The sequence below is a fragment of the Periplaneta americana genome, chromosome 4, assembly GCF_040183065.1.
Source record: "Periplaneta americana isolate PAMFEO1 chromosome 4, P.americana_PAMFEO1_priV1, whole genome shotgun sequence".
Taxonomy (NCBI): Eukaryota; Metazoa; Arthropoda; class Insecta; order Blattodea; family Blattidae; genus Periplaneta; species Periplaneta americana.
The window spans coordinates 128,952,455-128,970,295 of NC_091120.1; the positions used below are offsets into that span (position 1 = coordinate 128,952,455).

The 17,841-nt window shown below is 33.8% G+C and overlaps 1 protein-coding gene across 13 annotated transcripts in view; it reads left to right on the forward strand.

Annotated features, from left to right (window-relative positions):
* Positions 1–17,841, forward strand: part of LOC138698194 (A-kinase anchor protein 9-like) — a 630,353-nt gene that overhangs the window by 75,404 nt on the left and 537,108 nt on the right. For all 13 annotated transcript variants that reach the window (XM_069823957.1, XM_069823962.1, XM_069823964.1 and 10 more), the window contains exons 7-8: positions 3,008–3,174; positions 13,816–17,456. In XM_069823957.1, coding sequence (XP_069680058.1) covers positions 3,008–3,174; positions 13,816–17,456 — 3,808 coding nt within the window. The remainder of the gene's footprint in view (positions 1–3,007; positions 3,175–13,815; positions 17,457–17,841) is intronic.

Consider the following 17,841-nt stretch of genomic DNA (forward strand, 5'->3'; position numbering starts at 1 on the left):
TGTAATTTGTGTCAGTGTGCAGTATCATCTACACAAAAGTTCCTGGTGCAACAACACATTACAACTAGTAAACATCAGGCCAACAAACAACTAAATTCCAAGCAGAGACAATTGTTTTTAACACAACCAACAACATCGAATGTAAGATCTGAGTTTAACATCGACCTGTGCCGTTCTCTCATCTCTGCTGATATTCCTCTCTACAAACTAAAGAATAAGGTCTTCAGGGAATTCCTTGAAAAATATACTCAACATACAATCCCGGATGAGTCAACACTTAGGAAGACGTATGCTCCATCCATCTACGATGAGACAATACAGAAGATAAGAGATGAAATTAAAGATAGTTCAATTTGGGTTTCCATTGATGAGACTCCCGACAAAGAAGGTAGACTTGTTGGTAATGTAGTTATCGGTTTGTTAAGTGAACAATATTCTGAACGAATTCTTTTACATTGTGATGTTCTAGAAAAGTGCAATAACAAAACTATAGTTAAACTGTTCAACGAAGCTATGGGTATCCTGTGGCCAAAGGGTATTATGTACGATAATGTGTTATTCTTTATTAGCGATGCTGCCCCTTATATGGTCAAAGCTGGACAAGCATTATCTGTTGTATATCCTAAATTGACTCATTTTACTTGTGTGGCGCATGCATTTCATCGTGTGGCAGAAGTGGTCAGAGACAATTTCCCTAAAGTAGATTTGTTGATTTCATCAGTGAAAAAAGTATTTCTCAAAGCTCCCAGTAGAGTTAACGTGTTGAAAGAAATGTACCCTGAAATTCCATTGCCACCAAAGCCAATTTTAACTAGATGGGGTACATGGCTAGAAGCAGTTGAATATTATGCCGAACATATAGACTCTATTAACAATGTTCTCCTTGCATTGGACTCTGAAGATGCAGTCTCAATTGATACTGCGAAAACAGTTACCTGTGACATAAGTGTGAAGAATGACTTAGCTCACATTCAGCATACATTTTCATGCATCATAAAAACGCTCAAAAGTCTCCAAAATAGGCACCTTTCACTATCTGAAAGTTTTGAAATTATAAATAGTACTGTGGAACAACTGAATCGTGGTAGAGGTAAAGTTGCAGATGCAGTAAGAGCTAAGGTGGACACTGTACTTTCAAAAAACCCTGGATATGAAGAACTACAAAAGGTTGTTGCTGTGATGAGTGGTGAATCAACAGTGAAGATTAACTTGGACTTATCCCCAGCAGACATTGTGAAATTGAATTATGTACCAGTTACTTCTTGTGACGTCGAACGCTCTTTTAGTCAGTATAAATCTATCCTCAGAGACAATAGAAGAAGATTCACTTTTCAGCACTTGAAAGAAATGTTTGTAACCTATTGTTATGGTAACAGACAATAAAAATTGTGTTTTGTTGAAACTACATTGGAAGATAAGGTACGTCCATTATATTTTTTGTTTAGTTTGATTAAAATGTACCAATATTTAACGTACATAGTCATTTTTTTTATAATTTTAAGTCCATATTTAATTCCATATTTTGGTAAAAATCCATATTTAATTCCATATTTTGGTAAAAATAACTACATATATATTTACATATTTCATATATTTTTAGTCCATATAAATCCGTTCCCTGGTAATAACTATGTAAGCAAATGTATTTAATTAGAATTAGAGTCTGGCTGGGCGGAAGAGAAGGCCTACTGGCCTTAGCTCTGCCAGATTAAATAAATAAATTATTATTATTAAGAGAGAGAATTGATATACGCTCAAGAATGGCGTAAGTGACTACCTTGGATAATTATAGCTAACAAGCAAACAATCTGATGGGGGCAGATAAATAAATTACATTTTTTTCTTCCACCATATTAATAGTGTCAAAAGAAGTGCTTATACAAATTTTGGCCATTCGACCACAATTATGAGGCCTCCCAGAAAGTGGTTTTCCCTGGGACCGTTTACAGAAAAAAAATCACAATATGCATGGAAAGATTTATTGAAACAGATACAGCAATTGTTGCGCTATTTGTCAACATATCCCCCACTGGAATTGAGACATTTGTCATATCATGGGATCAATTTTTGTATTCTTGTGTTGTAGAAGTAATGCTTGTGGGATTGAGACATTTGTCATGTTATGAGATCAATTTCTGTATTCTTTTGCCATAGAAGCCAGCTGTCTGGGATCGGAACCAGCGTTTGACAGCCGTCTGCACCTCTCTGTTGATCCTATGATATATGGACAAATGTCTCAATTCCGGTGGGGAATATGTTGAAAAATAGCTCAACAATTGCTGTGCCTGTTCCAATAAATTTTTCCAATGAAATTATGTTTTCTCTTTGTTAACAGCCCCTGGCGAACTTATTTTTTTATGGCCCTCGTAATTGCGGTTGAGTGACCAAAATTTGTATAAGCATTTTTTTTTGACATTATTAACATGGTAGAAGAAAAATTTTTAACTTTATCTGCCCTCATCAAAATGGCTACTTGTAAGCGAAATAACCAGTTGGAATTTACTTTCTGAATTGTCCTTGTACATCCATGTGTTGAGCAAGGGAAGAAAGTATTAGAGTTGGAGAGTAGATAAGATTTATGACTTCCATGGTGTTCAATATGGTGTGAGATTTTTTGGTTTTTGCACCATGTTGTAGATGCAGAAACATCTAACAATTCAGAGCTCTGTGCTGGATCCACCATAACATAAGGCAAGGAAAGGCGAAGCTGTCTGTTGGATCTGTTACCAAGAACAATTGTCTTAAGAAAATGATGTTATCTGTAATAAACTACAAAAACTAAAAAGCTCGCATCATGGTTGGAGATAACAATAAAAATGTTAAGAGAAAGGGCCAGATTATGAATTTATAAAGTTAATTTAGCATAAATTGAATTCTTTAATACTTTTTTATTATGTGATTCATTACTACTTGATTTATTGTGTGATTTGGATAGTTCTGTTATTTCATGTATAAAGTATGTACAGTAATTTTATCTTTTACTTTTACGGCATATGTCTCATTTCAGATCCAGAAACTTATGCGTGAGGTGGAAGAATTGCATCAGAAATATGCTGTTACAACAAGTAATCAGAGTAGTTTGATATTAGAGCATGAAGGGCAGTTGGCAGCACTTCGGTCAGAATTAGAAGAGAGTTTTGGCCTGCAGCTAGTTCAGATCAAAGAGGAGCTCAGGTAGTTCCTTTACAATACTTGAAAATGAAAAGTAGCATGGAATATTTGGTAGTTATAAACCATTCAAACATTTAATATTGTCAGACTCCAAAGCAGCTATTCTATCAATAGTCTCTAAACACACACCTTCATCTCAAACAGCAGAAATAACTAAAATGCTCTCTCAATTAATATCACTCAATAAAAGAATTGTATTCCAATGGATACCATCCCATTGTGGAATCCTGGGAAATGAGAATGCGGATGCTTTAGCAAAGAAGGGCAGCACTGCTACTTATAGACCTGTTACTAAATCTACGTATTACTTTGTGAAAAGATTTATTAAATCTACATACTTAGACTTCTACAAACAAAATTTAATAACACAATCCCAAGGGAAAAAATGGAACTCTCTGCATCAAAATCCACAGTTAATTCCCGATTTACCACGAAAATCGTCTGTAGCTGCATTTAGATTGGCAACAGGCCATGATTGTTTGGCCAAACACCTGCATAGAATTGGAATATATCAGTCCCCTAACTGTCCATTGTGCAACTCAAACCAAGAAATGGATTCGGAACATCTCAAAATCTGTGCTTCAGTGGCTGGTCATGATAATATCTTTGAAAAATATTGGAGTGCAAGAGGTCAAATGACTTCATTGTCAAATGCCTGGCATTAGAAAACAACAACATTTAATATAATTGTATAGTTCCTTTATTTTCTGGAGGAAATTTTATTGCTTGGTTTCATTCTTGCCTACTAGGTAATTTGACATCACAGGTCAATCTGACTAGGTGACTAGGTGTTAAATTTATACGATATATTTTGTTATCTGTCTTCGTGAGCAGAACCAGTATGTTATATAGGCGACAATGTGCGAGGTTTTAAATTCAAACTCAGAAGCATTGTTATGAATCTGTTGCATTGTTTTCTTTTAAAGAGAAATAAAACCTCGTATCTTGCATTATAGATTTGTTGTGTTTGATGAAAATAGGTAAACAGAATTACTGGCCATTTTGCTTTATATTGTAAATTAGTTAGGGGGTTTAGTCCCGGATGATTTGTAACACAAAGCAGACTCTAAAGTTCACACAAAGTTGCAGAGAGATCCATTTACAATTATTGTTAATGTTTCTAACATTTGTAAGCTGCGAAAACTTCACAGTGTTGAACTAGACATTTCTATTTAAACACTATTGTTCAGTGCCACTATAAGCTGTACAGAAAATAATAAGGTGATTATTAATGTCTACAATTTAATCTCATGATTTCACCGCTCCCCCCCTTCTAAATATTCGGAGGCTAAATATTGAGGAGGGAAATTACGCTGTTGAACTAGACATTTCTATTTAAACACTATTGTTCAGTGCCACTATAAGCTGTACAGAAAATAATAAGGTGATTATTAATGTCTACAATTTAATCTCATGATTTCACCGCTCCCCCCCTTCTAAATATTCGGAGGCTAAATATTGAGGAGGGAAATTATGCAATGAGTACAAAATATCAGAAATAAACCAGTCATAAATAAACCTAACAATTTATATACCAATGGAATTAATGTTTAATACTACTAATATATATATCGTCGCTTTGGTGGTGAAGGGTCCTAACCCACAAAATTTTGACTTTTGACTTAAAATCATTTATGGAGGCTAAGAACTCTAAATTTTACATTAGTTAAAGGTAATATGCAATTAGTTTAAAAAATGAAGAGATATTTGAATTTTGTGAAAAGTCCTATACCACAAATTACTGAGTTGTGAATAGGCTTAAGTCTCTTACATCCATTCACAGTTCCATTGGAAGGAAAAAATCTCGAATGTTTGTACGGTTGTGAAGGGTCTTAATCCACCTGCAAGTGTCTTACATCCATTCACGATTTCATTTGAACAGGAATGCTCAGAAAGGTTGTGAATTGTGAAGAGATTTAAACGACATAAAATGCTTAAATTATTTTATTTTTAATTTCTGGGAGCTTAGGAATTTGAATTTGTGGCAGCAGAGTTTAATTAATTTTTGTGTACTGAGTCATCAAAATCAACTTCTAGTAAAACTGACATAAATTCAGACTTTGAAAACAGTAGTGATGAATTATTTGGGGATATTAGTGACAATGATTGGACATACCATCCAAAGGGGAGGATGAAGAGACAACTTCTGAGGATAATTTACAATCACCAGCACACACTGATGGACAGAAGATAACAGAACAAGTTGAGAAAAAATCAGATAAGCGAGAGAAATCAAGACAACAGAGGACAGCAATTTAACTAAGAAAAGGAAATGAAATTCGACAAAATGGAAACGTAATGTTCAAAAGAAATTACAAATACCGGAACAGTAGAGGCAAGAAATCCCTACCACACAAGGAAACAGAGAGTGCGAAAAACATACTAAGGTCTCATAGGCCTAATATAAAGGCGCTACCAGTATTATCTTCACATTACTGCCGAAGTTCTACTAAAATGAAGTAACCTGCTTCTGGCTTATCCGAAAACAGGCTATACAGTGACTATAGAGAATAGTGTGCAGTCCAGTTATTATAAAGAAATTCACCACTGAATTTAATTATGGTTTTCACAGGCCGAAAAAGGATTAATGTGATTTATGTATGCTTTTTAATAACAAAGATGAGGCAGGGAAACAAGCACTTAAGGTAAAAATGGATCTGCGTGTGGCTAGAAAACAAGAAGCAAGTGAATATAAAGAAGCTAATAAGAGAAGAGCTAAATCTGAAAATTCATTTTCCTGTTTCACAATGTATATGTAAAAAATGCTTGTCACACCAGTGTTGAATATTGGAAAATTATATTACAAACAGATATTGAAAACTTTTAATTTCACTACATATAATTTGGGTAACTCTGAGGCTGTAAATTTTATGTGGCATGAAGGTGTTGGATCAAAAAGGTCTTCAGAAATAGCAACGTGTCTTTGGAAAACTTTAAGAAATGTTCATCCAGCAGTACAAGAAGTGACTATTCGGGTACAGCATCAGGACAAAATTGTAACCGTATAAATGTGGCTATGTTTCTGCATGCTGTAACGATGTTACCTATTAACGTGATTAACCAAAAATTTATGGATTCTGGTCATTCTGAAATGGAATGTGATAGTGTCTATTTTGCCATTGAAAGTAGAGAATACAAGATTGATATTTTTACCCCAGATAGATGGTATACTATTGCCCGAACAGCCAAAACACAAAACCTTTTCTGTAGGGTAGTTGAAATGGACTTTGCTGATTTCTTTGATTTTAAGACTTTTTCTGCTCGACTGATAACTAATAAGAACAAGTACTATGAGGATGAAGGTACCCTAAACTGATTGAAGGTAAAATGGTTGCAATACAGAAAAGGAAATTCAACCCGCATATTTTTCAAAGAAAGATTGAGTGACCTGAAATTTCGAACCATCACAGTGAAAAAGATACCTAAATGAAGAGAAACAGATTTTCTTACGAGTGATATCAGCATGCTCTACTCAGAATCTTGCCAATTGAGAAAAGGAATAGCATCCCAAAACCATATCATTCATTTTATTAATCCTTAATACCGAAGGATGCAACATCTACTACAGCAACATCATCAGATGACTTATACATAATTAATGCTTTGTATCATTTGTTCAATATAGTATTAATCCTTTCACGCCTGTGTACATCACTTTTTCAAAAACAGTTTATCCTAATTTAAAAAGTATAGTATCTAGGCCTATAATAATCAGTGTAAATTTTTAATTTGCAAACATTTTATACTACCTGCAGATATTTGACATTAATTTAATATTAGGCCATAAATGAGGTTGAGGATCCCTTGAATAATTACTTAGAATGGTTTTTAGTCTTGTCCTGCAAATCAAAATTGTGGCCATAAAGGATTAATATTACTGATTTTTCCGTAATTGGTAATTTTTTGAAATAAAATACATGTGTCTAGCCTTATCTACAGTAATTTTGTTTCATATTATCAGATTTGGGTTATGCCCTTTCATCACTTTAAGTTAGTTAATTTCTCATTCCTAAATATGGTGAAAGGTTCTAAGCCACATTATAATATATAAGTTTGAAATTAATATATTTTAATTAAATGAAACATAGTATAGTATTCTTCTTAATTGTATGAGAACATAAAATCCATTTGAATTTCCAATTTACTCTCACAATGTTAAATAATGTAGTTTTTCTGATTGCACAAAAATTTCAAGTCGCTTTATCTCGAAACTTGCTCACTGTGGAATAGAACCATTCACTACCAAAGTGATGATATATATATATATATATATATATATATATAAATATAAATATATATAAGTACTTTATATAAGTATATATATATATATAAATAAATAAATTATATATAATATACAGTAGCGCTTAAAAGTATTTTGTAGAAAGCATATGTCACAATTACATAAAGATAACTATTGAATAGAAAAAAAATTCCAGTGGATAATTAGAAAGTACGTATTTCTTATCCATTTAGTACGGAAATATTTTTAGTTTAGAGTTACCTTGCGTAAAAAATAATTGAAAATTCTTCTGGATCAAAAATAATTTGTAAGTCCAAGTATGTAATAATAAAATGAAAACATTCTGACTCTGAGAAAAAATCAATATTTCTTTGCACACCCGCAAGCTTTGATCACAGCAGCACATCTGTTTGGCATTGAATCAACAAGATTTTGCAATCGCCTGAGTGGAAGTTGTGACCATTCTTCCAATAAGGCAGCAAAGAACTGATCCTTATTTGAGTGACTTCTACAACGAACACGTTGATCCAATTCATACCAGAAATATTCAATAAGATTAAGATCCAGACTCTGGTTTGGCCAATCCAAAAGTTTGATTTTTTTTACCTGCAAAGAATTTTTTTAAATGGCCGGAAGTGTGTTTTAGATTATTGTTCTGCTGAAAAATCCAATTATGTGGCATATTCTTCCTCCCATGTGGAACCATATTCTTTTCTAAAATGTCACTATACATGAAATGATCCATATTTCCTTCTATTTGGACTAGAGGACCAACTCCACTTCTAGAAAAACATGCCCACACCATGATGCTAGCACCACCGTGCTTAATGGTCGGTACCTGGTATTTTTTGTTGTCTCTTTGGTCTTTTGGTTGATGTACATATTACACAACATCAGAAGAAAATAAATTAAATTGACTCTCATCACTCCACGTAGAATCTTCACGAAAGATGCTATTGAAGGGAAAAAGAGTGTCCAGTTTTGTTTAAAGTAAGAGGGAGAAACTATGTGAAGAAAATGAAATTCTGAAAAACTTGTCCTAAAAACCAACACCACTCTCTTTAATGTATATATAAATGACCTTCCAGCCAATCTCAAGAAAGTGAACAATATCAATTGTGCCATGTTTGCTGATGATGATGATGATGATGATGATGATGATGTATTATGGACATCAGTAAAGAATCCTGACAGGAAACATAATGAGCGTCTTGAAAATTCAATTAATGAAGCACTGCAAAACCTATACACTTGGGCTGATGAAAATAATATGCTAATGAACCTGTAAAAAACAAACTACCAGCATTTCTCCTTAAAACATAACAGTGATTTCAACCTAAAAATCAACAACAACCAACTAGCAAAGAGCAATTGCACCAAATACTTAGGAGACAACAAATTGACTGGGAAGACCATGTCAACAAAATGCAAGAGAAACTACATAAAAATGCACATATCCTCAAGAGGCTAGCAGGAAAAGAAAAAGAAAAAAAAAAAAGAAATGGAAAAGTTAAAAACAATAAAAATCCCTCGTAACGAGTACCAAAACAACGACGCTTTTGGTTGGGCAAAAAAAAAAAAGTGCCAATTGCCGGTCTGAGCCATCAGTTTTGTCACATTAGAAAGTTCACATGAACTTTTGTTTTCAGTGAATATTCGAACCTAAAATTAGTGTACTATTTGTGTTGTGTGATATGTTTTAATAAAGGAAATCCACGCAGTTTTTATGTTTATTTAGTTATGTTTGGACTGTCAGTGTTGCCACATTAGCAAGTTTGCACGAACTTTCGTTTTCAGTGAATATTCGAAGCTAAAATTAATGTATTATTTATGTAACTTTCAGCTTTTTTGAGAGCACACTGGATGATAGAAGCTTCTCAGACGAATAATAACAGGCATTTCCCATATTTATTTTGCGTTCAATTTCCTCCCGAGTGTCATTTATGTTTGTTACTGTTGCTCCAAGATATTTAGATTTTTCCACCTCTTCAAAGGATAAATTTCCAAAGAGAAGTTCATTAGATATTTTAAATAAAATATACAAAATATACTTGTGAAATGTGGACTCTCACTTTGAGAGAGGAACAGAGGTTAAGAATGTTCGAGAATAAGGTGCTTAGGAAAATATTTGGAGCTAAGAGGGATGAAGTTACAGGAGAATGGACAAAGTTACACAACGTAGAACTGCACACATTGTATTCTTCACGTGAATGCATATAGAGTGTTAGTTGGGAGGCCGGAGGAAAAAAGACCTTTGGGGAGGCTGAGACGTAGATGGGAGGAAAATATAAAAATGGGTTTGAGAAAGATGGGCTGGGATGGTAGATAGTGGATTAATTTTGCTCAGGATAGGGACCGATGGCAGGCTTATGTGAGGGCAGCAATGAACCTTCGGGTTCCCTAAAAACCATTTGTAAGTAACTAACTATACAAAATATAATTAAAACCATAAATAATGTATGGATCAGAAGCACTGGCAACAGCCAAAGATACAATGATGAACAAATTAGAAGCAATGCAAAACAGAATGCTTAGATTATCACAGGTGCAGTAAAAACTACAAATGCAACAGCAATGAGAATTTTTACAGGTAATCCTCCAGTAAAGAAAGAAATAGAAAAGAAAGCATGTATGATGTGCATGACACTAACAGCTTTACCCAAAGCATTACAATTTTCCGATTCTACACCCCAAAAACTAGTCACTCAAGCAACATTCATGCATAAAGCAGACATGCTCTTTAGAAAAAATAGTCTACAGGACGAAGTTGCCCAATTACCTTTATTAATAAACCCAATGAACTACCAAAAATAGAACTACGGTATCACTCAGAATTAACGACATTGAAAAGAAACATGACACTCCAGCTGGACAAGCTAAACAACTCACTTTAGAAGAAATAAACAAGAGATACCCAGAACCCGAATGGTTACATATATATACAGATGGTTCAAAAACAAAAGAAAGCAGTAATGTAGGAGCTGGTGTCTACTCTAAATTGTTTAGTCACTATCTAGTTGCTGGTACCAACAGTACTGCCTTTGATGGAGAAATCAAAGCTATAGGAATTACACGTATAAATGTCGAATTCAACTTGACAAAATTCAATGAAGCAAAAGTACTAGTAGACTCTGATGCTGCCATCTCAAACACCAATAAATTCTGAACCACATCTCAGGCGGAAGGTAAAGTATGAACTTCGAGAATGCCACAGAAAGCCAAAAAGCAGCAAAAGGAAAGAGCTGAAGAACTTGCAAAAGAGTAAAATTAAAGGGATGTAAAGAAGCAGTGGCGAAATTCAGGCTTATGTCAGAACATGACTGTCTTCCACATCATCTCTATAGATTTTGAATTTATCCATCTAGCACAGGCATGTCAAAACCCTGCACATTTTGCAGTCGCGCACATTGTGCACTTGTCTCTGTGCGATGTGCAGTTCCTATTCTCCTACCTGGAGGGAGTGAATGGGCTTGGAGGGAATGCGACAGGGCTGTACATTACCTGCAGTTGCAGAACAACTTTGATTTCAGTACAACAGATCAGTACGGGTGTGCTCATTGAACTGTGATTGTGAGTGCGTTATGAAAAATAAAGTGAGGAGTCCACAGATATAACGAAGAAGAGAAATCACGAATCATATAACGTAACTGTTATGATGTTTTCCTCAGCCAACAGTAATTATTTTAAAATGAAAGGCTTTCATCATATCATGTGGACCTAATAGTGATGTGAGAATTTAAATCAGATTAGTAAAGTTCTCAAAATATGATATTCGCCAGTTCTTATTTCTTAATTAATACTCTCATGGGAAGACAAACATGACAATGGTGTTGTTTTGGAGTCTGTACTAACACAGCCATTAATGGTTAGACGACTTACACTTTTATTTGATAAGCTGATAAGTGGTGAGAATATTGAGTGAAGAATACATGTGAGGGTTTTGAGGTTGTAAGGGAAAGAACAAAGCAACTATTTGTAAGGCGGAAAAATTTTCTGGAAAAATAATACATAATGGCGAATTTTCCATCTCATGTTACTATATTATCTTAATATACTTACGTTAATACATCTTTTAACCTGACATAAAGAAAATGTCCTCGGTTCACAGCTTGTGAAGTACTCTTTTAACTCAATTCAGTAACGCTCCCAACTTGCTGATACTTGCTCTCAACGTTTTCCAAATAACTATATATAAATTTAATTCAAGCTTAATTTATCCAATGTATTAATAATGTGAATTTATATTAATATACAGCAAGGAAATGATTCTAGTGTAAAAGCCTCACAGTGTCCTATTGCATGTAATTGGGAGTAAAATATTTTCTTTAACATTTGTGCACCAATGGTCCCAATAATGCTTGAGGAACAATGAAAGAGTATTACTTTGAAATAATCAGTACCTACTACGTAAAATGAAATACTGTGTTCGTTTTTTGTTGTTTCGAAATTACTGCAACATTTATATTTTCTTCAAATACTGTATACAAATCATGTAAATAAATGATTCTTTACAAATGACTGCTTTGTGAATTGTAACTGAGTAAGTCTATTGTTTCTTGTGTTACAATTATTGTCAAATATAGACACTGACAGTAATTGTGTTTTTTTCCTTTTGCTAAGTATGTTTATAATGTCCAAATGTCAATTTAATTGAACACTAGAAGTGCAGAATAGATTCTTGTACATCCCTCCCGCTAAGAACTGGTAAGAGCAACACGTGAATGACGCAATCTGCACAGACCGGCGTTCCGTGCACATACACTGCACTTTCAGTGTCTGATTTCTGACATGCCTGATCTAGCAGCTGCTCACTTTGTGCTGATCCTCACCAAGAAATGAACCAATGTCTGCTACACTGTCCACTGCTAAATCATGAAGTCTAAGGAAAACAGGATTTTGTCAGTTTGTACTGGGAAGCCAGAGGGAAAATGACGTTATTGTCAATGCCTGTCATTTGATAAATAAAATAAAATCTTGGGGGAAGGGGGAGGTGGGATTTCTCGAGGGGGGGGAAATTACGTGAGTAATTATGGTAAATTATGCCTTGTGTTTTTTAAGTAAATGGTTGGGATTCAGAAGTGCTGAATCATCTTGCTTCTTAAAGACTTCATTTCTTGACCTTGCATTCTTTGAGTAGGAATGTGACTGGGATGTTTAAGATAGTGTTACCGTTAGCCATACAGGAGATATGTATCATTACATGATCTGGCAAAATGACGATTAATAGAATTTGAATGATAATCAAATTTAATAGTATGAAATACCAAACGATGGTTAGTTGAAATGACAGTAGTTAATGACAGTGATAATAATCTAAGCTCTACATTTGTGGCTTGGGATGTCAGTTTCAACGTATGTGGGATAGGAAGCGTAGATTAGGTCATGGAGGATAACTAGCTTGCGAGAATGAAGACAGAAGAGGAAGAAATTTTAAAGAATGAGAAGCAATAAAAGGATATATCTAACAGTTCAATATGGGGAATGATATTAGTATTTATTTAGTATTTACTGTATTTATTTAACCTGGTAGAGATAAGGCCATCAGGCTATAATATGAAGAATAAAATTACAATTAATATTAAATTTACAATTACAATAAAAATTAAAATACGACAAGATTACCTGATTAATGAAAGCTAGACAATTTATCATAGAAGTTAAGAACAAAGAATATTTTTGTGTTTACTGAATTACAAATTAAACCTAGAATAACAAAATTCTATAGTGATGAAATTACCATATATTGAGTTATTTTGTGGTAGATTAAGAGAACTATGTACAAGAAACCATGTCTGAACGAGTCTCAATTACTGACCAAGTGCCTAGTAAGTTTCCGTTTGAATTCAATTTTATTTCGACAGTCCCTGATGCTAGCAGGTAACGAATTCTAGAATCTTGGCAGGGCTATTGTGAAAGAGGATGAGTATGATATTGTGGGCTTACTGGAAAAAGTTTGTAACTATATACGAAAGCAATGAGATTTACCAACTTTTTCCTGTAAACCCATGATATATGATACTAGTGATGTACAGTAAGCTCGAAAACAAGTTCTGTGCATTGAAATAGAAAGAAAAACGTCAATAGATATCAGTATTAAACTTGTTAAAAATAAATTTTATTTTGTTTTCATTTAGCATTATTTCATGAACTTATTTTTTTACAGGTAAATAAAAGTGAGATTTATGTTTATGAAATTTTGCAATAATTAAGCATTATAATACTATGTGAAATTAGTCTTAAAAATATGTATAAGGCAAAAAATGTCAGATTTCCATTTTTACATGCTTTCTTCGATTTTAAATTTGTTTCAATTTTACAACTTTTTAGTGTAATCCACATGATATGTAAAGTGGGAGTTTCACTGTTTATCCACGCATTTCTGATTGCATGATTTTGTTTTACAGGAACAGGTTTAATGAGGAAAAACAATCATTGATGCAAAAGCATGCTGAGGAAATGACAGCGTGCCAAACATTAATTGGGCAGTCTTCCAGAATCGAAGTAGATGTGGCTTCTTCCAAAAATCTAGTGGAATCATTACAGCACCAGTTGCAAGTAACATCTGAGGAAAAAGAAGGATTAATGAAACAGATAGCTGAACTTAAATTGTCTCATATGTCAGAAGTGACATTATTGAATCAGGAAATTGTTGCATTGAAAGATCAGCACAAAGATAATATCAAAACAAAACATATACATGAACTAGCTGTTGAAAATACAGATTTTGAAAAGGAGTTAGAAACATATAAACATGAAATTGAGAACTTAAATTTTCAGTTGCAGAAATCTTCAAAAATGGAGGAAAAATACTTAGAACAATTAAATGAAAACAAAAAGGTTTATGAAGCTGAATTGTCAGCTTGCAAGAAAGCATATGAAATAGAATTGAGCTCTTGTAAAGAACAAATAAATACATTAAATTTGCAACTGCAGGAGACATGTAAGACTGAGGCCGCCATTTCTTTACAGTTAACAGAATGCAGGAAAACCTTTGAGGTTGAATTAGCAGCTTGTCAACAGTCACATGAAATGGAATTAGCATCTTACAAACAGCGTGCAGAAGCATTAAACTTACGTCTGCAGGAAGCTTCAGAAGCAGAAGAAAATTTTCCAAAAGTTCTGGCAGCTCATAGAGAGTCTTTGGAATCTGAATTGTCAAAGTACAGAGAAGAAAGCAAAAATTTAAATGCTAAATTACAACAGATAGTAAGCAGTGAAGATAATCTTAAGCAGGAAAATGCAAAATTAATTGAAACACACAAAAGTGCAGTGTCTTCATATGAAGAAGAGTTACAGACTTTGAAAACATCATTACAGTCTGCAGAAGAAATGGTGAAGTATCATCAGTATGAAGTTTCTTTTCTCAAAAACCAGTTTGAAGAAAGTTCAAGTGCTCGTGAAGAAAACGAGAGACAGTACAAAGAACAGATTTCCCTTTTAAGCAATCAACTGAAGAATGCATTGGAAATTGAGGAAAGATTAAAACAGGAAATAAATGTAAAAGATAAATTTGAATCAAAACAGGATGAGGCAGACTCCAGTAAGTGTCAAGCACTTGATGCTGAGTTGACCTTGTGTAAACAGCAAATAGAATTCCTGAATTCTCGATTACAAGATGCTAATGAAGCTGAGAAATGTCATGTTTCAGAAATCACTGCCTGTCAGATGCAGCTTAAGGAATATAAAGATCAGGTGGAATCTCTTGATGGAAGGTTTAATGAAGAACTAATAAAAATCCAAGAAACTTTTTCCGAGGAAATAAATTCAAAAGATAAAGAAATTGTAAACTTAATTGCGCGCATACAAGAGACCACTGAGACAGAAAAAAAATGTGAAACTAAAATATTATCTTTGCAACAGGAGGTTGAAGTTCTAAATACACAGCTACAGGAGAGAGTTGAGACTGAGCATATAAATAAACAAGAACTGGCTTCTTACCAAGCAAAACTAACTGCATATAGTGATGAGGTGCAAGCTTTTAAGAAGGTAGCTTCGTCATATGATGAAGTACAAGAATACAAACAACAAGTGGATAGTCTGAATCAAAATCTGCAGCATGAAATATCAATATTGCATGATTCATATAGAACAAAAATAAAGGAAATAGAAGAAAACCATACAGCAAAAATTACTTCAGTTTCTAAACAAGTAGAAGATTTGACTTTGCAACTGAAGGAGGTAACTACAGTGAATGATACTCTTCAGCTGGAGAAGAAGGCAAGTCATGATTCACACAAGGCTGAAGTAGCTGTGTATAAACAACAATTGATAGAATTTGAAGAGAAATTTCAGGAATATAAAGAGAAAGAAGGGAAATATATTACAGACATGACAAGTTGTCAAGAAAAATTGATCTCTTATAAAAATCAAGTTGAACTCCTGAATTCCAGGATAAAAGATGAAGTGTCTGAGATGAAGGCCTTGCATGTGAAAGAAGTAAATGACCTCAAAGATGAACTGCAACATTTGAGGAATATTAAGACAACATTAGAAGCTGAAGTTGTTTGTTTAAATGAAGCAGTAAAAAACAAAGATGAGATTGATGAGTCAAATAGAATGCAACTAGAGGCCACAGTACAGTATCTGAAGACACAAAGCCTTCTTGCGGCAAGAGAAGAAATGGAGCATGCATTAGGAAGAAAAATTTCCGATCTTCAAGCTGACTTAGACAAAGCGAATCAATGTATTATGTTTTTGAAGAATGAAAATTCCCATTTACATGAAATGACTGTACAGAGTCTTAAACTTGAAAGCCTACTAGCCGCAAAGGATGAAGCAGAGAAGATACTTATTAAGCGTGTTGAAGACCTTGAGGAGGTTTTGTGCAGTGTGAAGAGCAACTCTAAGCAAGTGAGTCAAGAATGTACCCAACTGACATCAAAAGTTGCAAAAGCAAAGGAATTACTGGAAAGATCGAAGTTAGAAAATGAAGAACTCTCTGAAAAATGCAGAAGATTGGAATATGAAAAGAAACATATAGTCTCTGGAAACATCCTGATTGGTAACACACATACTGACTTGTCATCACCAGTACAGGAACTGAATGGAAAAAGTAGTGTAGATGGAATTACAGTGGCCTCAAATAATTTAACGCATTCTTCTTTGTTGGAGAATTACACAAACAAAATTACTCAATTGGAGGAAACAGAAGTGGCTGACCAAGATGTATTAATTCATAGTGACTTTGACAATATTGAGCTTGTAATTCATGAAGATGCTGATCAGGTTTCAGAAAGTGGGCCACTGAAAAGACGAAAGCGTGACACTGTGAATTTGATTAAGCCAGTTTCACCTTTCTGTCCAACAAAATGGGTGGAAAGATTGGGTGCTTTAGAAATGGAGAAGGTAGAACTGATCAACCAACTTGAGACTTTACAATTGAAGTATCAGGAGAAAGAACTTCAAGAACGATTGCATAATGAAGAGGTCAATGCTGCCAAGCTACATTGTAAAACATTGGAGGAAAAATTGTTAAAGCTAGAGAAGATCAAATTAGAAAGGGATATTACACTTCAAGATAAAAGTAACTTAGAGTACAAGATTGCTCACCTAGAAGAAGAAAATAAAACATTTCAAAACTTACAACAGGCTCTTCTCAGTGAATTGGCAGAGGAAAGAATGGCTAATGAAGAGAAATTATACCAACTGTTGAAGGAGAGATTAGAAAACTTAATAGATGAGAAAAATTCTAACACTGTTGAATGTCTTATTCTTGATTTAGGATGTAAGTCAAAAGAAATTGCATTTTTGAAAGAAAAGTTAAGTTCGAAGGAAGAAGCTTGCAAATTGCTTAATAAGAAAATAACAACATTAGAACAATTCAAGGAAGATAATTCTAAAAAAATTAATTCATTTTTTGAGGAACTGGGTAAAGTTCGTTCCGAACTTGAGGATTCGTGGAAACATCATCAAATTATAAAGGAAGAGCTAGGATCCACAAAGAAAGAACTTACTCTTTTGCAGTTGAAGAACCAACAGCTGGAATCCAGCAAAAGTCGATTGCTGCAAATGAAAGCTAGTCAAGCTGATATTGCACCTGTGTGTGGTAAGTCACTCTAATTTTAGTGCTTAAAGCTGTATGTTATTGTCAGGTGATCATAATGTTAAGTGATGATTCAAGGACCAACAGTGATATGACTCTTATAAATGAGGAGTGTGTTTTCAAAACTTGATAGAGAACAAAAATATAATTTTACAGGAATTGCGTTTTGTAACTCTAATATATAACCTTTTATTAGACAAATTATATTTTTGGTAATACAAGTCTTTATCCTGGGACAATTTCAGGCAACATTGAATTGTCCGAGGGGGAGGGGGATATTTTTCATTATATGTATGTATGTATGTATGTATTTACTTATTTATTTATTCACACTGCGAATGGGTAAATTATAATTACAATTAATAATAATAATAATAATAACAATAAT